This window comes from Erinaceus europaeus, chromosome 1 (assembly GCF_950295315.1).
Source record: "Erinaceus europaeus chromosome 1, mEriEur2.1, whole genome shotgun sequence".
Classification (NCBI taxonomy): domain Eukaryota; kingdom Metazoa; phylum Chordata; class Mammalia; order Eulipotyphla; family Erinaceidae; genus Erinaceus; species Erinaceus europaeus.
In genome coordinates, this window is record NC_080162.1 from 58,704,979 (window position 1) to 58,728,098 (window position 23,120).

The 23,120-nt window shown below is 39.2% G+C and overlaps 1 protein-coding gene across 5 annotated transcripts in view; it reads right to left on the reverse strand.

The window, feature by feature from the left end:
* KIF16B (kinesin family member 16B) overlaps nt 1–23,120 on the reverse strand; it is a 341,204-nt gene that overhangs the window by 109,664 nt on the left and 208,420 nt on the right. For 3 of the 5 annotated variants that reach the window (XM_060186445.1, XM_060186438.1, XM_060186447.1), the window contains exons 18-23: nt 18,869–18,901; nt 18,440–18,493; nt 15,664–17,019; nt 9,441–9,593; nt 8,109–8,205; nt 7,127–7,177 (exon numbers count right to left, since the gene is read on the reverse strand). In XM_060186445.1, the coding sequence (XP_060042428.1) occupies nt 7,127–7,177; nt 8,109–8,205; nt 9,441–9,593; nt 15,664–17,019; nt 18,440–18,493; nt 18,869–18,901 (1,744 nt within the window). Of the gene's footprint in view, nt 1–3,410; nt 5,806–7,126; nt 7,178–8,108; nt 8,206–9,440; nt 9,594–15,663; nt 17,020–18,439; nt 18,494–18,868; nt 18,902–23,120 lie in introns of those variants that run through there. The other 2 variants (XM_060186435.1, XM_007525760.3) reach the window with 2 other exon arrangements.

Below are 23,120 nucleotides of genomic sequence, written 5' to 3' on the forward strand. Positions count from 1 at the left end.
AAAAAGTTGTTTTTATGTCACTGAAATGTAAGCGTTGTTCGATAGTTAGAAGTTGGTGACTGACACAACATGAGTTACAAATACAGCTGAATAAATGATGCAGAAGGTATAGTGGTTGTGCACACACTTCACTATGTACAACGACCTAACTTTAAACTCCTGTATGTCGCGGGTGGGGTGGGGGTGGTTCATGAGTGGTGAAGCAGATGCTGCAGGTACATCTTTCTCTCCCTCTCCACTTCTCCTTTCTCTCTCAATTTATCTCTGTCTTCTCAAGTAAAAGGAAAATGAAAAATGACCACCTGGAGTGATGGATTTGACTGGAGGCACTAACCCCAGTGATAACTCTGGTGGCAATAAAAAATAAATTAAAAAAGTTGAAAATGAAGCAGTGTATGTTGGAGACTATCTAAATAAACAAAATGATATCATTAGAAAATGGCCAGCTGAATAAATGTGCTTAATCATCAAAGATGCACTAAAACAAGTACTCTATCGGAGATCTAAATCATCTAGGGAATCATTTTTTTAAATCACTATTGTAATTACTATTATTAGAAGACATAAGTATTTTCCAAAGAAATGGAGAGACAAGCTGCTTTGAAATAATATTTTTCACAAAGATTAAATAAGTCCATCCTGCAAACACAAGCCTATACAATAAACAGTTGTCAGTAAAATACATTTCAATTAAATTTGGATGAAATCACTCAGAAAAACTCAGAGAGGTAATGCCCCAAATGTCTCACAATACAAATGTTTATCCCTACATTGCAGCAATTAAAAAAATTCCATAAAAGAAAGTATTTACAAAACTCATATTTTTCTGGTGAAAGAATTTCTTACAACTGAGGAAATGTTGCATTAGTCTGGCTGCTGAGATTCATATCTGCTCCCCACTATGTGAGAGTCATGGGCTCACAACTTTCAGTGAGAGAACCAGTGGAGACATAAGGAAGTTATGACGTTAAAGTCACAGTGGATAATGGCACAAACACTACTCTACCAACTGCTGCACAACTATGGCAACCTTAATACTTCATGGGTAGTGAATCAAATTTTCCTGCCATAGTTGATTACAAGGTTAAAGCAGGCTCAGGTGAGAGAAATGACACGTAACCCTGGATTGCCAGAAGCTGTTTCTTTTCTGTGCTGAAATTAAGTATAATCCTTTTTGTAGATATGTGAACCATAAAGCAGTTTAAATACATTATAATACATAACATTGATTTTTATGCAGTACTCATTATTTACTGCATGCTTCATCCGTGAACAATATTAAGGACCATGAATTACAACACTGAATTATGCTGTGTGTTTATTTATTTGTTTGTTTACTTACCTCTGAGACAACCAAGATGGCCTGTTTAATATTTATCACTCTTTGTTAAAATTAAGCACTAGGGATGCATTATTTCCTTTTCTAAACATAGCATCCCTCTTCTGGCATCTGAATTTCCACTCCTTCTGCTCTCCATGATCATTAATTTTAATCTTATTATAAAGGGCATATAGGAAATTTTAAATTAGTCAAACATTTTGAATAAATAGCTTATTTATTTACTTAATTACTTAACAAAGACAGAGAGGAAACCTAGAAGGAGGGGCGAAGAGATTGAGAGAGAGAGACCGAGACCTATAATTCTGCTTCACTGCTTGCAAGCTCCCCCACTGCAGGTGGAGACTGGGGACTTGAATCAGGGTCCTTGTGCATTGTAATGTGTTTTCAACCAGGTGCACCAATATCTGGATCCAAATTAGTCAGTTTCTTTTTTTTTTAATATTTATTTTATTTATTTATTCCCTTTTGTTGCCCTTGTTGTTTTATTGTTGTAGTTATTATTGTTGTTGTCGTTGTTGGATAGGACAGAGAGAAATGGAGAGAGGAGGGGAAGACAGAGAGGAGGAGAGAAAGACAGGCACCTGCAGACCTGCTTCACCGCCTGTGAAGCGACTCCCCTGCAGGTGGGGAGCCGGGGTTCGAAATGGGATCCTTATGCCGGTCCTTGTGTTTTGCGCCACCTGCGCTTAGCCCGCTGTGCTACAGCCCGACTCCCAAGTCAGTTTCTTAAACATTTATTTTAGCTACTATATAAAGAGAGTCTCACAAGAGAAAGACAGAGAAACAGACACACAGAGGCCTAGAGCACCACCTGATACATGAAGCTCCAGGGATAGAACTGAGTACTTTAGTTAAGAAAGTGTAATATTTGGCCAGTTAAATTATTTCCCTAGCAAAAAATTAGAGATTTTTCTAAAGACAGTACAAGAAAAAGTGAAAAATATGACAGAAAGTGAGGCAATGTGCTTTATCTAATAAATAAATAAGTAGAAGAGAAAAATTACATCTTCATGTCAGGATGATAATGAATGGCATAATGAAATCACGGACTTTAGTGAATGATGTGCAACCCTGAATGAGTAGCCACCAAAAGTTAAGCAGATCCTGACTGGAAGTGCATTTACAGTTAATGCAGCAATGAAGGCATTCCCTCCTCCTGAGACCTTAGGATTTAGTAGACTACACATGTTCGAGAGTCAGGAGAATATGGGCAGAACAACTCAAGAATCAGATGAAAAAAAAAATATATATATATCCTATAACCTGACTCCTCAAGGGATCTAACTAGAAGGAGAAAAAAAGAAAAAGGGTAAACTAGGGGAAAGAGAGACAGACGAAGAAAGAGAGACTCAAAAGAGCCCAGATTTTTTTTAGCTTTTCGAAGTGAAGGTGGCTAGCTGAAGGCCAGATAATACTTTGTCTTTTACAAAAGAAAGATCTACCTAGTGCCAACAATGGCATGAAGGGATAACAACACAACTAATGCAGGAGGGCAGACATTGGTCAGATTTATGGCATAGGTGAAAGGCCATGGGACAAAAGAGCCAACTGCCTCTGAGATGACCTTGCATTTGAAAAGACAGCAGGAAGAAGCTGCTAGAAAAAGATAGACTTGGAAAACGCATAGCCTTTCCAGGATAGGAATACACAATCGCAGGGAATGCGTGTAGGCAGCATGTAGAAGAGGGGAAAGAGTGGTGGCAAATCAACTAAGTATAGAGCCAAAATCATGTAAGCTAGAAAGGAGCAGTTTTGAAGGCTCAAAGGAAGAAGGAAAAGGCAATTAACTGAGGGAAAAGACACTACAGGACATGCAGTGCTGTCTGCATCTCACACATTACAATGATGGGAGGACATTTTAAATCTGTGTCCTTCCAGAAAGCTTGATGCGTCACTAATATGCTCTGCTACAGAGCCATCCTAATCACCATTAAAACAGAGGATGTCAATGAAGGTCACTGCCAACCCAGGCATTTTACAGGCAGCACAAATTAGCCTGCTGGAATGCAGCAGGCACAAACAGACTCCAAGCCACTGTACTGCAAGTTGATATGAAGCCAAACACAATCACAAATGCTTTAATCACCTCACAAATAATGAGGCAGGCCCAAGTTTACATGACCAAGTCTCAGGAAACTGAAACAAGGCAGAAATAAAAACATTCCATCAGTGTTCCACAATCAGCTGTTTCATATTTTATTGTAGATATTTGAAATATTTACACATTTCAGATTTTGAGGCGCCTTTCCCAGTTTCAAATCAGTTAGTTACAGTGAGGTTTTCATGGATCTTGACTCTTATCATCATGTTTATTTTATTAAAGATCTCAAAAAAATATGCAGAACACATTTTTACACATCTCTTCCCTAGAGCATAGTCAAATGTGAGACCAACCACAAGGCCTCATCCTGAGAGTTGAGGGTAAGTTTCCAGGCCTCAGATGTCACATTCTGACTGCCCTGAAGACATGGTGTGCTAGTGGATAACTGGACATTCTGGACCCCTTGAGATGCCTCAGCCCTGCTGTTTTCTGAATCTGATGGAAGCTGGAGATTTTGCAAGAAGATAAGTTTGACTTCTGGCACTTTTTTCTTCTCTGGAACAACAGTGCACCTGAATTCTGTCAGAGCACAACATCTGATCACATCAAATTTTACTCGTGTAAAAGGCGTGTCTAGAGACCCAAAGTGAGGGTAGAAAATCTGGTTCTCTCTCACAAGCGCGATGTGCGTGTTCAGAAGTACCAGCGACAGGCAGGGGTGTTGGATGGAGCCAATCTTGACTCGGACTGTGGTGTAAAGCAACAACTGAACCTCTGCCAGGGAGGGGGCATTGACTTCCATATTTCCATGAAGAACGTAGATCAGGTCAACCAAGGTATTGTGGAACTTGGATGACAACTGAACTCCATTTGCCAAAATTAAATCAGGGGTTTCTGTTTTCCAATCAAGGGAAAGCTGAACCAGATCTTCTTGAAGCAAAGGATGATTTTTATAGGCAGCAGCCTCTGACTCGGGTATCAGAACACTCAGGAGATCTCTGCATATCTGTTGACAGAGGTCTTTGTTGTAGCTAAATACAATGAGCAGGCTACTCTCAGCAGAGCTCAGGAACTGTAAACTCTGTCCACCAAAGCCAATTTGAATCTTTTGTAGTGCAGAGAGAGGTATGGCATGAAAAATGTCCATTGAGCCAGGGTGGTTATCTGACAGAACCAAAGCATATAAAGTTGAATGAAGCAGAAGCAAGCAAGCTGGTTGAGGGTCAGGTGCTGTACAGTTAGCAACAGCAAGCCAGTATATGCCTCTGACATCAGCTGAGGTTCCCAAAAGTTCTGGGAGAGAACAAGTCACATGCTCAAAAAAGGTTTCTAAAGGATACTCTTGCAGCTTCAGCATCTGGTCTGGGAATGGCACCAGGGTCTGCTTAAGTGCAGATCTTTTCCCAGCATCTTTATGTTCCAGGTGGAAAACTGAACTTGGCAGGGAAGCTGGTAACATTATAGATGTGGAGTCAGAAGTCAGTTCCAGTGATCTGTATGGCATGATGTGCCCAGCCTTTTTGCTACTGCTGCTGCTAAGCTGAACCGGAAGAGAAGAGTGAGATTCTGATGATGACCAGTATGACATCATGGGTGTATCTTGGGCTAAGAGCTTTAGTAACGGCAGACTTCTCACCAATGTTGCAACTGGGGAGGTGAACCTGCTTGGGTCACACAGCCTCCTCATATGCCTGGCATGGCCGATTACCTTCGAGCTAGCCTCTAGCAGGTGGCTGCTGGTATTTTTATAAAGGCCTGAAAATCTGTGGTAAAAATATCCCAGCCTATTGTTTTCTTCTGTTCTGATATTTGTCAGTGACTCTAGAGGACATTCTTTAGCAGCTAACTCTATTTTGGCTTGTGGCTCACTAGAAATCAATGAGACTGAAGCAGTTTGAGGAATGCTGTCAGATGGGCTCTTCTCACAAGTAAGACTTTCTGAGACAACAATGTGGAATAGCTGGCTTTGCCTGATCTTCTTGCTTCCAATATTTACAGATTTTTCTCTGGATGTATGTTGAAGCAAAGTCCATCTGGATTCAATTCCCGGGCTATGTTCATCTTTGTGAGTCACCAACTCCAAGAGATTTTCTGATTTACTCAGAACATGCTTATCAATGCTGTTGCTGCTTTCACTAAGATAGACTTGAGGTAGATTAAAGTGTTTTGTTTGAAAAGTGTCCATATATTCAGAACAACTATCTGTGAGACTGTGCTTCTGCAGCACTTCCTGTACCGAGGGATGGTCCCTTTGCTGGAGGGTTCTCTCCTGGGATGCTGAGGATGTCACTGTAGCATCTGAGAGGTCCCAGGTCATAGGATAATTCCAGTAGGCATTATGATTGACCTCCATCCTCTCTAATTCAGTAAAGCTGGAAGCATCAGTGACATCATCGGGCAGAAACGAGGCTAGATAACTTGTCTGTTCAATATGTCAAAAAGGATTGAAATGGGAATGTGATAGCACTTTTTGTGATTCTTTTGCACAAGAAATATTTTTACAGTCATTGGTCATTGTGTGGATTATTTTCAGAAGTTAAATAGAAAGCCCAATCATTCATGTTGATTGATACATGATTTAAGAAGAGATGAACTGATTTACAGAGAGAATAGCAATTTCAATATTATATATCATACATTGTGGAGTATTTTGGTAAAAAAAAAAAATCTATCACAGCTGATTGATCCACACTATCCATTTCTTGGTCTAAGAGTTCATTTATTCAAAAATAAGTCCCCAAAACTTTGATCCAATTTTCAAAAGGTCAGATTTCTTTGTGAAAACAAGCCCATGACCATTTGTTCAAAATGTGAAGAATATCCAGGCATATTTAATGAAAATGAGATAGCATGGCCAAAAGAAACTGACAAGTATTCCAAACAGAGTTATGTTTCTCATGCCTCTTGGTTCATTTCATGGGAATGCTTAATTATATTTGCCGTGGTTAGATTGCCATTACTGTATCTACAAGCCAGTACCAGAAAGACACATCTTACCCTTCACAAAGTTGTCTTCTAAGAAGATCAATGTCTAAGGGGAAACAATGTCATTGCTGAATGATGGGTACAAAGGGCATGATAATGGCCAAACTCCATTTAGCCCCATTGTAGAAAATCCATCCTTTCTTCATTTTTACTCTCTATTCTATAATGTATTAACACCATCTTTAGAATTATATTAATCTGCATTTGGTTTTCTTTGTTTTTAATTTGGGAATGTATGGGAAGGCCAGATCCCTCAATAAAGGTAAATAAAAGTAAAATGTGACAAATCACATGCCCAAACAAAAGCTTAGTTTGACAATCCGCCAAAAAGTAAGATAATTGGCCAAGAGGATTGCACAGTTTCACACTACCTTTGTACTACTGCCAACTCAGTCTACAAAGCAGGATTTTAAAAATATTAAGAAGTACTGCGTTTCATTTCCAAACCCCGTATCTGATTCTGATTATATAATTCTGCCTTTTAAATGCAGACCAAACCAATGGATACTGTTACAAATGAAAAACTGGGCAAAGGCCTCTACCACAGCCACATGCCATTCAAATAAAGTCAAAGAGGTTTTCAACCTGCAGGATTCCATTTAATTTTAACTCCATATAATAGCTTGCCTTTCCTATTAGCCATTAATCTCACTGGGACTTCAAGATTCTAATTATGCAACTAAACATTAAGAAAATTTAATCACACAAGCATGCCATAATTTAAGGCGACCCTATCAATCTGAAAAATCATTACCTACCTCATATTTTAGCTTGCGTTGAATGGTGCCATTGTGAAGTTTCTCATTATCCTGAAAAGAAAATAAAAAATCTTTCTATATTAAATTATAACATGTTCATAAAGGGGAGAAAACTGATTTGATTAGAAATATTTATGGGAACAGAAATGTACTTGTCATTCAGCAATGACAATCCTTCTAGTCCCAAGGTAAACATGATTTTATAAATCTATCTGCCTTTAAAAGAATAGAACCATTTATTCCTTCTCTTAAAATTCTAAAGACAATATTAGGATCAAGCTTTGCTTAGGACATTTCATAATTTTCAGGAAAGAAATGGAAAATTTATTTCAATAAAAATAACTTGTCACAAATATGTATATCATCAAAGGAAAAATTATATATTATTTGGAATAATGTATCAAGGAAATTAAGTACTTAAGAAAATTGGTTGCAGATTTAGAAAAAGCAAAGGAAGCTCGATTTTTTTTTTTATATAAATAAGCCATTTCAGGATATTTCATTTTCACAGAAGATATTCCCCCCAAAGGTCAAATTTTTAAAGTCATTATTGAACTAACAGCATTTATAAGTATTGTACTGACCCCAACATTACATAATGTGACTAGATCATTTTTCACCTCAATTTTCCTGAAGTGAAATTACACACATACACACATACCCCAATAATTTATTACAAGATCAATATGAAAATAATTGATGTGGACTCTGGAAATAACTAACCTGGTAGAGCCCAGGCTTTACTATATGGGAGGCCTTGGATTTCAACTCTGACAACACATGGGAGCACCATGGACTGCATCAGGGGGCGCTCCATGGATAGTAGAGCAGTGCAGTGGTATCTCAGCCTCTCTCTCTGTCTCTCTCTGAAATAAAAGGAATGAAAAATTTGGCAAGAGTATAGTGAAATCTCCATGCATAATGCCTGACCCTAGAAAAATAAGAAAAAAAATCACTGTGCTTCTTGGTTCCTTCAGCTCACCTTTGCTAAATCTGCAGATAAATTACTGCCATCACCAATTATATGATGCAAATCCTGAAGACGTCTTTGGACTTCTTCTTCAATGTAAGCATTGATCCTGGAAACAATGGAAATGAAGGTGAAAACCGAGTATTTCCAACCACATAGCATACGGCATTCTGAAATTCTTTATTATGCCCACATAACAAGGGTCCTTCTTGCTCCAAATGTTAAATAACTTGGGTACGTAAGCATTTCTTTACTTGTAAGTAATCTGGGGTCACGTGTGCATTGTATAGGCTTTCTCCAAATAAGAGAAATATAGGCAAACAACAAAATGTTGAAAATGGCCATCTGTATCCCACAACGATCTTGGGTCCAGACTCCCAAAAGGTTAAAGAATAGGAAAGCTACTGGGGGTGGTGGAGGGTGGTGGTGGATATGGAGTTCTGGTAGTGGGAATTGTGTGGAGTCGTACCCCTCTTATTCTATGGTTCTGTCAATGTTTCCTTTTTATAAATAAAATAAAATAAAATAAAATAAATACAGAAAAAATTCTAACATAAAAAATGTTGAAAATTTTAAAGAGAATAATTTGTTCTGAATTTTCATAGTAGGATTCCTGTTGAAGGGGAAAAAAGTGGACCTACCCTATGACCCTGTAATTCTGCTCTGGGGATATATCCTAAGGAACCCAACACATCCATCCAAAAAGATCTGTGTATACTTATTTTCATAGCTGCACAATTTGTAATAACCAAAACCTGGAAGCAAACCAGGTGTCCAACAATAGATGAGTGGCTGAGCAAGTTGTGGTATATATACACAATGGAATAATACTCAGCAATTAAACATAGTGATTTCACTGTTTTCAGCTGATCTTGGATGGGACTTGAAGAAGTCATGTTAAGTAAAATAAGTCAGAAACAGAAGGATGAATATGGGATGATCTCAATCTCAGGCAAAAGTTAAAAAACAAGATCAGAAGAGAAAACACAAGTAGAACCTGAACTGGAGTTGGTATATTGCACTAAAATAAAAGACTCTAGGGTGGGTGGGGGGAGAATACAGGTCCTGAAAAAGGATGGCAGAGGATCTAGTGGAGGTTGTATTGTTATGTGGAAAACAGAGAAATGTTATACATGTACACACTATTACATTTACTATCAACTATAAAACATTAATCCCCCAATAAAGAAATTTTAAAAAAGTGACAGATAAAACATTTTTCAGGGACATGTATCCATTGATACGTTAATTAGATCATGCATATGCAATCTGGAAAATATAAGATGAAATTGTTATTAATTCATATCAGGAATGCTGGCATGAAGTTAGTTGAACGTCCAATACCTGTCATCTATCAGAGGAATCTGGTGAGTATTTTCAGAACTGGATGGCAAACTAGAAGAGGTAGCCTTTCCCTCCAAGATGCCACGATGCCCTTTTTGAACACCATCAACATCACAGATCTTCTGCTTTAACTGCTGGATTTCATGTTCTAACCTATTAAAGTGGGAATTATAAGAATTCATTCATGAACATTGTTTCCTAAGCACTTTCTTTTTTTTTTTAAACATTTTTTATTTATTTCCTTTTGTTGCCCTTGTTTTATTGTTGTAGTTATTGATGTCCTTGTTTTGGATAGGACAGAGAGAAATGGAAAGAGGAGGGGAAGAGAAAGATACCTGCAGATCTGCTTCACCGCTTGTGAAGTGACTCCCCTGCAGGTGGGGAGCCGAGGGCTCAAACTGGGATCTTTATGCCTGTCCTTGCACTTTGTGCCATGTGTGGTTAACCCACTGTGCTACCTACCGTCTGTCTCCCTCCTAAGTACTTTCACTGGATGAGACATTGTTCTTGAAAACATGAGAGAATCCAAGCAAACACTCTTGGTCCTTTAGTAGAAAATATGCCACTTAGCTCTAAGACTAGATAGAAGGTACAGTACGACCTTACAGGGATTCAAAACAAGTGATATGGGCATCTAAGAGTTGGGAAGTTCTTCCACCAAAGACCAAAATGTCTCCACTGTGTTCCAGCAAATCCTCAGAGAAAGATAAAAGCAAGATTATGAGCCCCCTGCCCCTTTTCAACAAAAGAATTGGATGTTGACTATATTTTAGAATCCCAATAAACATTTTGTCTTTTTAAAGCCATGAATCTAGAAAAGCCCTCCTGATCAAATCAGTTCTATGTTGAATATTCAGAAGTCAGGGGAAATTTGAACAATTGGACATGATGTTGAAAGTCTTTGAGTAGAAAAAGCAATATGAACAAAGAGGCAGTCACAAAATCTTTGAATTCATTGTGGTTAGTGCAACTGGCATGGAAAACAGAAAACAGGTGAGAGCTAGAAAAACAGGCATAGTATCTTGAGAGATTAAAACAAATGTTAAAAAAAATGTTAATTGTAGAATCAGGCCTCAATTTCCAAAGATACATGATGCACTTAATATAAGGTCAAATGTATGTATAGAACATTTGGCATATGTGCCATTTACTTATTGTCCTAATTACACTGCTTCTCGGAATCCAGGGCTATCAGGCTAGAAGGAAGGGGCCCAAGTTGCCAGTAATTCTGCTCCAGAGAATATAATACCCAGCTGTGGGTGCAGCCTGATCAGTGTGAACTTGGGCAAGTCAACAAAATCTGGATCTCAACTTCTTTATGTATCAAATGGAGAGTCAACGCATCTCTATAAATTCTTTCAGCTCCAAAAACCTGAGCATCTACCTTCAGATGCTGACAGTAAGACTGTTGGTTCTTGATGTAACCCGTGCCAATCCAATTCTTCTATAGTCAAATGAAAGTCAAGTTCTTAACCCTTGAAAATGTGATTACAGAATCTCTAGGGTAAACACAGGAGGCAATGCTCAACTTCATCTGGCTACTGGTTTGCATCAATGCAAGGAGCAAATAGCCTTTTCAAAAGAAGAAGGAATAAACAGAAAATAGTGATGTTAGGGGTCAGGGAACAATATTAATTGTCTCCAAATGGTAAGGAGAAAGAGATGAATGTAACTAAGTAACTGTCAATACCTATAGTTAAGATTTTGCCTGCTGGCATATTTCTGGGTCAGTAAAACCATCAAGCCCAAGCAACAGCTTGTGGTGAGCAGTCAAGATAACAAAATGGCAAAAAGTTGAGTGGTGAGAAGACTTAAAATGAAGTTTCAGCACTGATACTTTCTGTGTGATGTTTATGCCTTGAGGTTATGAAACCATTAGGTGGAAAAGATAGAGAACAGGTGCCTGAAACACGGCACTCCAAGGTATAATCCTCAATACTACCATATACCAGAGCTGAGTGGTAGGTGTTCTGATCAAAATAATATTTTTCTTAAAGGTCAGAGAATGGAATAAATCTTGGGTCATGAAATCCAATTAGAAGGGGAGACTAAGCTCAGCACACTGTTTTCCGTTGACTTGGGTTCCATGTGAATTTAACATTTCACACTTGATAGCCAGGGAAATAACCTAATGGTACAGCACAGGACTTGTCTGCCTTGGGTTCCTAGTGTCGTATGCACCATAGTGGTACTCTGACTCACTCTCCTGTGAAATTCTCTCTGTCTCATAATAAATAAAGATTAATTTAAAAGAAATTCATACTTGTGGAATGTAATGTGCACTTAAGTCAGGCTACATGGCAGGCCCTGGCATAGTCAAAAGAAGCCAGACAGATTATAAAACATAAAACTAACACCTACAGAAAACTGCAAGAGCATCAGAGTCCAAAATTTTGTTGCCCTGAATTAGATTAACAAAGTTGACTCCATCAAAACACACAAAGCTGAAAGCCTTTGAGTGACTTTTGGAGGAAAGCTGATATTATCAAACCACTGCCATGGAAATCACGATACTGTAGGTATTATAGACTATTAATACTAATGGCCAGGGAGCAGAGCCAGTTGACAAAAGCCACGGACATCAAGATAAAAGCTCATGCTGCATTCTTATTGCACACTGCAGGGTACAAATTGAGAGCATGCCCTACACCACTTTAAATTTCCTGAGGCTGGAGCTCTGTCCAGCAATTTCATTTACATAACATACCTGCAATCATTTCCTTAAACCTCCAACCTATTTCTCTGAAATAATAGCAGTATGGTTTTTGATCGTTATTTGTTGTTGTTTTCCCTGAGGGAATTACCAGGGAACTGTGATGGCGAGAATACAAAGGATAAGCAGATCCCAGGAAGGGAGGTTGTCCCTGACCTTTCTGAGCAACATGATGGATGGAGCCTCCAGCAACAAATCAAAATAGGTCTTAATTACCACCACTCCTCTTACCAAGTCAAGCTGGGTACCTGCAGGCCAGTAGGCAGGATTTTTCTTTCAGCCCTCTGAGAATGTACTGTGGGTGGGTGAATGTTAGGGAGGGCAGAGTTCTAGGCCCTTCAACCTGGGCTTTCAGTCAAGATCTCAACTGACCTGAGGATCTGGAGCTTGATGCCATCCATCCCCCTTTGGTATAGGTTAGGACACCCAATCTCAGAGAAAATGATGCTTCACTAGGTCAACAAGGTAAGAAGATGCTCGACAAGGTTAATGGCCCCTTGCAGAACTCCAAACTGGGCTGCACAGTAGACAGCCTGCCACATTTCAGAGTCTTGGCAACACATCTGCAGGGCTACCAGAAAATGCTTCTGGGATACATTTTGAGAACCTGTTATCTGCAATGGATGGTAACAAGGTCTAGGTGGAAGAAGGTAAATATTCTTTCCTTATCATGAAAATGGTACTAGTCCCCAGTTTTTGGCAACACCAAAAACTGGGGACTAGTACATCAGTTTTCCTGATGCTTCAGGAAACTACCACCATATATGTTCAATTAAACCACTGTGTTTAGAACACCTGCAGAGTTTAGTGTTTAGTTTATTCTAGTTTATTCAAGAGTTTAGAGTTTAGTTTATTCAAGACATAATCCCCATCAAATACTGTAATTTTCTGGGGCAAGAAAAGCATTGCTCTTTAGGTCTCTTCCAGGTGTGAAAATCAGTACTTTCTATACATCTGTAAAGGTAGCATAAGGATGAGGTTTTTACTGGAATGATGGTCCTGGAGAAGATGTTATCCCACAGTGGGGAAGGAATAGTAAAGGGTGTGAGAAAGGGAAGGGGAGGAAAGAGAATGACAGGAAAAGAATATGGAAAGGAGGAATATTATAAAGAGAGAACAAGAGGGGGAAGAAAAGAGGGAGGCAAGAAAGAGAGGGAGTGGAGAAGGAAAAGAGGCAAGGAGAGAAGACAAGGAAATGGAAAGAGAAAGCAGGAAAAGGCAAAAGAAGGAAAAAGGAGAGAAAGAAACAGAAAAAAAAAAGAAGTAGAAGATAGAATGGAAGGAGAGGGAGGTAATAATCAAAGTTGGAAGCTGTCTTAATTCTGTTTGTCAATTATTTTATTTTTATTAGTGATTTAATGATGTTTAACATGATTGTAAAATAACAGGGGTATAATCCCATACAGTCCCACCATCAGAGCTCTGCGTCCCATCCCCTCCATTGAAAACTTCCCCATTCTATATTCCTCTGGGAGTATGGACCAAAATTCTTTATGGAGTGACTCAGAAGGTTCCCAAAAGGTCTGGCTTTTGTAATTGTTTCTCTTCTGGACATGGCTATTTGTCAATTATTAAAAGAGACTCATCTCTAAATCTACAGACAAGGACTTGCAAGTGTGTGTTAGTTTCAACTTCAGGCCAAAGATTCTAAAATGGTCACATCCATTGGGAACAACACCATAAGCCCTTTTGTGGGCTTCATCAGAAACATACCCTCACTATGAACTAGCAACGGTAGGGACCACCTCATTCTCCAAAGGGAAACCGGGTCAGCCTACTCTCACTCAAGGAAGACTGGTTCTGAAGAGAGTGCAACACAGAATGTTCCCTGATGTGGTCCGGGAGATGGCTCAGTGATAAAGCTCTGGACTTTCAAGCATGAGGTCCTGAGTTCAATTCCCGGCAGCACATGTGCCAGAGTGATGTCTGGTTCTTTCTCCTCCTACCTTTCTCATAAATAAATAAAATCTTAAAAAAAAAAAAAAGAATGTTCCCTGATGTGATTATGGACTGTGAACTCCGTTGGACAGGACTGGCTCCTGTGGTAAATAATAATAGATATGGGCCCTGGGTTAGATTCTTGTGGTAAATAGTTAATTGCATTTATATATTTTCTTCAAGTTTGGGAGCAACTCTTAGTCCTTATCCTGCTTCCTAGTTCTACTCTCAATTCTGACACAATCTACCGTACAATATTTCTAGTCCATCCCCATGTTAGCTATCAAACTCAAGCAAAGACTACTAAGACACAGGGTCCTAGGAACATACCTAAAATAGACTTCCTAGCTTCCTTCCACCCAGAGGTCCCTACTTTCATCTGCTCTAGTCCTATTTATGGTTCCTGTTTATTAAACACTTTGTCCTGCTATTCATCTTACTGCCTTTCAGCCACCAAGTTATAGATGCTACTATGAATCCATCCTGACTTCCCTGGGCATATGACCTCTCCAATGTATGCCAAAACCTCACCTCTCCACGTGTGCCAAAACCTCACCTCTCCACCTCAACCCCCACGTCTGGAGGAGAAACAATTTCAGAATCCAGACCTTCCACCTTTTGCACCCCAAAAAGAATTTTGGTCCATACTCCCAGAGGGGTAAACAATAGGGAAAATGATCCAGAGGATTCTGTACCTCCTCTTCCACCAGGACCTGAAGCATTTGTTACCAGGAATCTTGTTTTTATACCATCATTGAAAAGGAAAAAAAAAATCTAGAAAACACTAGAGGAAGCCAAGAACATTTTTGCTTATCTGAGAGAGATATTTGGAAGTCTGCTGGGGAGCAGTGAAATTACACGTGGCAATAGTGAAATTGTACATGTGTCTAGGTGAACTAAAAATGAAGTGAAGGCAAAATCATTGAAAAAATAGATGAAAATGTATGTATGTATGTATCCATAGATATTAGATAGGTAGTTATAGAATCAGCCCTTATTAGTGACCTTGGGAGAGCTTCCTCCATTGGAATTCCCAGTGGGAATGGAACACAGAACTCTAGTGGTGGGAACTGTATGGAAATATACCCCTGTTGTCTTACAATTTTGTTAATCAACAATAAAGAAAAAAACATCAAAATGAAGAAGTAAAAGGATGTTTCGGGTAGTTTTCTCAGACTTGATATAAGAATACACAAACATATTATTGAATATTAAGACTGAAACACTTTTTATATGTATACACACACACACATATATAGTATTACACATGTACAATGTCACCATTCCCATGTGTAATTTCACTGCTCCCCAGCAGACTTTTTCATTCAGAAAGAAAAACACAGAGAGAGGGGGAGATGCCATGGTAAAGGGGCTTCCTTTAGTGACATGGCACACCCATGTGACACTAGGGGTAGAACCTGGACTATACACATGGCAAGGCACACACTCCACCTGGTGATTAGTTCTCAGACCCCAAGAGTTAATCTTTTGAAAAGACACATTATAAGAGGTATATGAAGTAGGAAGTGGGAAACGATTTGACACCTAAAGTGTGGACTTCCTGAGCCTCACCTCTTGCGGTCCTTCTGCAGCGCTTCCTGCTCAGCTTCTAGACTGGCTCTCAGGCCTGACTGCTCACTGCAGCTGCTATTGAGGGTGGCCAGTTTTTGCCTCTGCTCCTCCATCTCCAGGCCCAGGGTGGATCGCCGCTGCAAGGCTGAGTGTCTCCTCTCTAGCTTGGCCACTGCACGCTCCAGTGCCTCTCTCTGTTGCTTCTCTCGAGACTCCAGAATCTCTTTTTCCTTTTTCCTCACTTTTTCTTCCTGACGTGCAATGTTGGCAGTGAATTCAAAGGTGGCTTGGAGTTTTTGCAGCTGGCTTGCGTTGGCATGGTACTGTGCAAGCTGCTCTTCTTTCTCTTCTATTTCTTTCTCTACCTCATAGAGGGTGTTGTCTAAGTCGAGAGGCCCTCTGTCAAGGATTTCAAAGGCCCTTTGCTTTTCTTCTAACAGAGTTGGCAAATGATTCTGTAGGAGGTACTGGAGCTGCCTCTCTTTATACTGTAACCTGTACTCTGCTGGTTTTATTTTCTCCAACTCAAGAGCCATGAGGGTGGCCTTTGTGACACTGTCTTCATTTTTTTCCAGCAACCCACAATCTTCGCGGTCAGACCTTAAACGCTCTAGGACCTCCTGTTCTTCTTCAACTTCTTTTTTCAAGACGTCCTTCTGTGACACCAGGTCCTTCTCCAAGTTGGCCAGCTTGACCAACTGCCTTCTCTTGAATTCTAAGAAATGCAGCTGAGCGCGTTCTAACTCCTCACCATCGTCATCGCCCTCCGCCCGGGCCTCCTTGGCCCGCAGCAGGGACTCCCGGATGCCTTCCAAGTCTCGTCTCTCTTCCTCCACACGCTGGACCTCTCCACGTCGGAGGAGCCGGATCATCTCCTGCTTCTCCCGCAGTTGCTCTTCTAGGTGGGCCACAAGCATAACCTGCTCCTTTTCTTGCTCTTCCAGTCTCTTTTTTTCCAATTCTAACTTAGCATACTGTTCATCCTTCTCCCTTTTGAGCCGATCCAGTTCTCTAAATATCTGAATCTTCTCGGCCTTTTCATTGTTGTTGAGCTCTTGGAGTCGCTGGAGCTCTTCTTGGATTCGGAGAAAGCTCTCTTCTTCTTGTTTCTTCTTCTGCAATTCGATTTCCTGCTGCTCCCTCAGTCTTTCCTCTTCAAACTTTTCCTTCTCAGCCAGCAGATCTTTCAGTCGGCTCTCAATGTGGAAACTACGGCGCTTGAGACTCTCCTCTTGCTTGCGGATCTGGCGCTGGACGATTTCTGTTTCTTTGCGCTGAGTCTCCACTTCCTGCTGCATCCGCTCCAATTCAGCCTTATCCGATTTTTGTTTTTCCTCCATTTCTTCTATGAGTTTCCTGAAATGCAAAGTGTTGACTGGTCATTATTTGATCACTATGTTTGGAGGATGTTCTAATTTTTCCCTAACTGAAACGGTCTGAACATGAGCATAGCACAGAAAGCTAAACCCTTCGTTAAATTTAAAAAGACTGAGAGTGCTTTCTTTTTAATTTCCTGCACCATGCTGCTCAACTATTTTTATTTTTATCTTTTTTTGTTTTTGTTTTTCTTTTACTCTTTAACTGTCTAACATATCATTTGCCTAATCTCCTGAAGTAACCTCTGATATCATTTCTTTGTAGAATGTATAAGCATAATGTGTTAGGCATGATATAATTTTAAAAGCCCCCCTGAGATCAAAACAGAAAGCACCATGCCCAATTTGAATTTAAATGTGAATAATTTTATTCAGTCCAATGGCAAAAATGCAACAGAAATTCAGTTGCAAAATGACATTAACTAAAAATGCTTATGCTGTCCTCAATTCATTGGGGTCAAATATCAGAGTCAAAATAATTGACAATTCACTGTTCCAGCTCAACTATCTACATGCTATTTAGCATTTAATCACCAGGACAAATGATAACTACCAAATGACCCAAAATATTAGTCTATTAATGCATAACATTGAAAGGAACAGAAGTTTTCACAAGAATATTTAAAGAGTGATCACAGGTCAAAAACTGGTTGATGTCACTTATCTATGACATTAGGAGGGGAAAAAAATAAAAACAAAGCAGGGCTCAGACAGTGGCCCAACTGTTTGAGCACATTTAGTACCATGCACTAAGGCCAGGGTTCAATTTCGCAGTCCCCATTATTGGGGAAATCTTGAGTGGTGAAGCAGTGCTAGAGGTACCTTTTTCTCTCTTATCATCTAACCCTTTCAATTTCTCTCTATCCCATAAAAATATGTATAGATTTAAACAAATAAAAAAAGATGCAAAGAAAAGTCTGACAAAAACAAATCCTAAGACTAAAACAGAACTGAGGTAAGCAAAGGTAGGGGGGTAGTTGGAGGGGAGCAAGTGGGAGAGAGGAGCTCAATGCTCAATACTCTTAAGTAACTTAGTTAGATCTAAGTCAATCCAGGCAAACAAGATGAGTGGATTGAAAAGTAGCTAGGGAGGGACCCTTTAAGACTATAGAAGCTATATTCAGCATAACAAGGCACCGTCTTGCTTTCCCAATCCATTTCTGTCTTCAATTTGAACGAGACCCTACCCCCCATCTTCCAAAAGCAGCGATGTCAACATGAGAGATGATCTACAATCATTTTACATGCCTGTTACATACAATATCTATTACATATCATAGAAATGATAAACAAGGCCAGAGGGAGGTCTTGAAACAAGCACAATTGAAATAAATTAAAAATATTAACAGAAGAGTGTACAGATAATAATAGTATTGATGCTCATATTTGACATGCCTTACCTTTTACTTTCTAATTTTTCAAGTTCTTCTCGCTGTTGTCGCTCAAATTCAAGTCTAGTGAAAAGAAAATAAGTCACTTTCCCAAAATCATTTCTCTCACACTCTCGATATAGCTATATATAACATAAGCATCATTTATTAAGTATTACTTTAACTACCATAGATTAGCAAGTTTAAATGTATTATTTGTTACATGACAATGATTAGAAATTAGATATATTTGTAGATATTTAAATTTAGGATGAGAAAAGTGTGTGTGTGTGTGTGTGTGTGTGTGTGTGTGTGTGTGTGTGTGTGTGTGTGTGTGTGTTGAAGCACAAACAACAAAATGCAACTATAATGGAAAGGCAGTGTTAAAGGCAATTTCTAAATTATGTCTACCCATGCAGCTTATCCACTGATGAGAATATACAAATAGAGAATCTCTACCTTAGACAGATGGGTCCTTTTATAGGGAAAAGACTGCCAGGGAGGTAGAGAGGGTGGGAGGGAAGGAGAGAGAGCACAGACATCAATTAAGAATTAACTGGCGAAACATCAGGAGAAAAGCAGTAACTCACTTATAAAAGCCAACAGCCATGCACAAATTAAAACATCTTATAAATGTTACATTTATAAGCAATAATTTCTTGAAGCAAACACTGCAAAAGTTAACACTGTTATGTTTTGCATACTTCAAATCTGTGACATGTATAACTGAATGCCAGTAATAATTGTGAACAGTCAAATTAATAGGTTTACTGCTTTAACATTATAATGAATACAGGTTCATCAAGACCCTCCTGTAATTAAAAGTTATATAATATGGAGACTACTGCATTGTGAACAGATTTATCACAATGGTAGCAAAATAAAGAGTTAGGTCGTTGGGAATTTTAAACAACTTGCTGAAATATTTATAACACAAACTGACTTGTAAATAGATTTAACGATTACACAAGGTTTCACCATTCCTACTAAGTAGCAAGTTCCCTAGAATATAGACATACACACTTTCTTATTGTGATAGGTGATAGATAAAAGTTAAAAAGTCAAACTATGATTGAGGAATACAACATAAATTGTTTTCTTTGCAATTGTAAAAACTTATTTTTCCAGTGAGCTAAAAGTATTTCAAATTAGTCCATTTCAAATTTAATTTGAGCTAGTATTTAGAGTAAGATGTCTGATGGAGTTTGTAAGCAGAGTAATTTATACATGTTGTCCATTTTGCAAGGTAGATGTGGCTTGTCTGATTCCAGAGGTTCCAGGTCTATATGTAACAGTTAAATGAACACAAGGGGTGCACTTTGTGCTTCAGGAGTTGGGAATGAAGAACACAGTGAACTAATACACAAAACTATTTATATAACCCCCCACAAAAAAAAAAAAAACTCAAGAGAATCATAGTAACACAAGACAGTAGCTCCCTATAAGGAAACAAGAAGCCATGAAATTTAAAAGGCTAACAAAGAGAATACAGAGCCTTAGAAGTTATAAGGATTTTGAACTAGATCCTATATATACAAGAAGTATAAATATAAATGTCACAAAAAGTTGTTGAAGACAGACTTATTAAATAATATATATAAACCTGGTGGTTGTGCAGGGAACAAATAAGAGGTGAGCAACAGAAGAAACAGGAAATGAATCAAGAAGTATATAAGAGTTGATGGAGGGAGGAAGGGTCTATCAATACTCCTAATGGATGGAAGGAAGGTATCTTCTGATATTCAGGAGGCTGAGTTAACAAAACATGTTAACTGGGTAAATTCTGTTGTGAAATGTTATGAGAAATAGCCAAAATTTGACTCTCAGATTTTGAACAGGCAACACAGTAGTAGAAAGACAAAATTTAGTGATAAAAAGTCAGGCTAGGAGGTCAGCAAGTTCTAATACAAACCCATGTGGTTATGAACAGCTTTTTATTTATTTAACCTTGCTTATTTACATTTCATAGCACATGGAGAAGATAAAAACCCAACCCGAAAGCTAGGGTCAGACAAGATAAAACATGCAAAATATCTATAGAGCATTTTCACATAACAGTCTCCCATTATTAAGACCCACTGAGCTAAGGAAGAACACTGGGAAAGGAGTCAGGTAGGAGTGAGAAGTACCAGTGGCAGTATCAATGAAGAGCTATAGTGGTGATGGTATCCATGGTGGTGAATGCAAGGGTGCCGGGCTAGCTTCGTGGGCGGGAGACAGATGACCAGGGACTCATGGCTGAGCTGGGAAGCAGTATCTCTTTATTCATGTGGAACACAGCACAATCTAAGCCAAGCTATCTCTAATCACAGTCCTGTCCTTATATATACTCACCAAGTAGGGTGGAAACAGGATGTGACGTAGAGAGGGTGGAGCAAAAAAAGACTGGTGGAAATTAGGGTGTACTAGGAGAGGGGGTGGAGCAAAAAGACATCATGAACCAGTGGGGATTAAACCAATGCCCTGCAGGCAGGGCGGTGCTTAGTTAACAGTGGTTATGTAAATAGAATACAGTATTAAGCAGGGGGGATTAAACCAATGAAACAGAAGGGGTTTTAGAAGCATACCAACACAAGGGTGGTCATTAATATCAGTTGAAGCTGGATATTCAGAATCACTTTTTATTTCATTTAGGTACTTTACATTTAACTCTCTCTGTGACCCTATATACTGTAGGTTTCATCACAGACCCAATTTTATACATTGGATATGGTCATGTCAGTAGTAAGTGGAAAAATCAATTTTAACTCTAAAACCCACTATTTTTTATTAGTGATTTAATATTGATTTACAAAATGTGTAAGATACTAAGGGTATAATTACAAGCCATTCCCATGACCAGAGTTCTATATTCCGTCCCTCCCCCCCCACTGGGAACTGCAGAAGTTCTCCCAAGGTCACAGACATTGGTTGACTTTATATCTATAACTGTCTATATCTATATCAATTTTTTCTACCATTTTTTAAACAGCTCTGCCTTCACTTCCTTTCTAGGTCACGCCTACATCTATTACTACTTCCAATTGTCCTTCCTTTTTTCCTCTTCTCTTCCAGATATGAGAAACCATGCCAAACTTTTTCTGGTGTTTTCCTAATTCACTTCCCTTTCATTGATTGTATCAAAGCAATATTCCTGGTGACAAAACACTTTGGGTCTGGTCAAATTGGGGTTCAGAGCCCTTTATCTTCCCCTATCATCTATCCCTCTGGAAGTATGGGCCAAAATTCTTTTTGGAGTGCAGAAGGAGGTAGTTCTGGCTTCTATATTTGCTTCTCTGCTGAGCCCACAATTTCAATATTTTCTCTGTGCCTCCAAGAATGTAAGTTAAAATTGTATACACATTGAATTAACAATTCTATGGGGTCATCCAAATCGAAATGGTCAGCAGGCAGGGTGATAAATACAAAGAGAGAGATAAAGACTTAGTCTTCATCAGCATCTAGATGAAATTACCCAGGGCATATTTGTGTAATGAAGATAAAGAAGCTTAGTGCAAAGTCTAGAAGATTAGAGATGCTTAAGTGACTGGTAGAAGAGGATGGGTCCTCAAATGAGGCTAGAGTACGCAATTGGAAGCAGAGAATTAAGAACTATTACAACAATGACATTATCTCCCCAGACAATAACCTTGGGTCCACATGCATTTCAGATGTCAGGCTCAGGCAAAAACTAGTAAATTCATGGGCCCCTTGGAATATACTTAAAATAGACCTACTAGCTTTTTACAAAACAAAGACCCCAAATCTTTATCTGCAACATTCCAGCCTTTAGGTTCATGATTAATCAACAATTGGTTTGGCTTTATATGTTAACTCTTCTTTCAGCCACCAGGTTCCAGATGCTACTGTGATGCCAACCAGACTTCCCTAGGCAGACAATCTCACCAATGTGTCCTGGAGCCCAGCTTCCCCATTGCCCCACCCCACTAGGGAAAGAGGGAGACAGGCTGGGAGTACGGATTGACCTGCCAATGCCCATGTTCAGTGGGGAAGCAATTACAGAAGCCAGACCCTCCACCTTCTGCATCCCACAATAACCTAGGGTCCATACTCCCAGAGAGTTAAAGAATGGGAAAGCTATCAGGGGAGGGGATGGGATACTGAGTTCTGGTAGTGGAAATTGTGTGGAGTTGTACCCTTCTTATCCTATGGTTTTATCAGTGTTTCGTTTTTATAAATAAAAATTTTAAAAAGGTTCCTTCAAGAATGTCAAATTCAATAGGGTACAAAGACAACCAAAACATTTAGCAACATGAAGGTCAGCCACTGTTGGGAGTATCTGATGGACACAGATCCCTGAGCAGAAATGAGAGAGAACAGTAACTAAGAGCAAGGATTCTAGAATTAATGTAGATCAGATCAAATCCTGACTCTGCTCTGTGAGACAGTATTTAACCTATAAGTAGGTCTCATTTCCTCACCTGAAATTAGACTAAAAAATCATCCCAGTCCTCACTATATGGATGAGTAACTGATGTTACACATTAAGAACCCAGCAGTTAATAAAAATAGGATCCAAAGATCTGGTAGGGAAAAGTACCCTAATAAAGACAAAGGGAATTTCAGCCATTGGGACAGAAAGAAGGGATAATGGTTAAATGGCAGGCAGACATGAGATTTGAGGGTGTTGTTCTCTTTGGACTTCTGTAAGCTTTGTGAGGTCTGAAACAAGAGTGTAGCAACAAGTGAAGAGGAATGGTGGTAGAGTTAG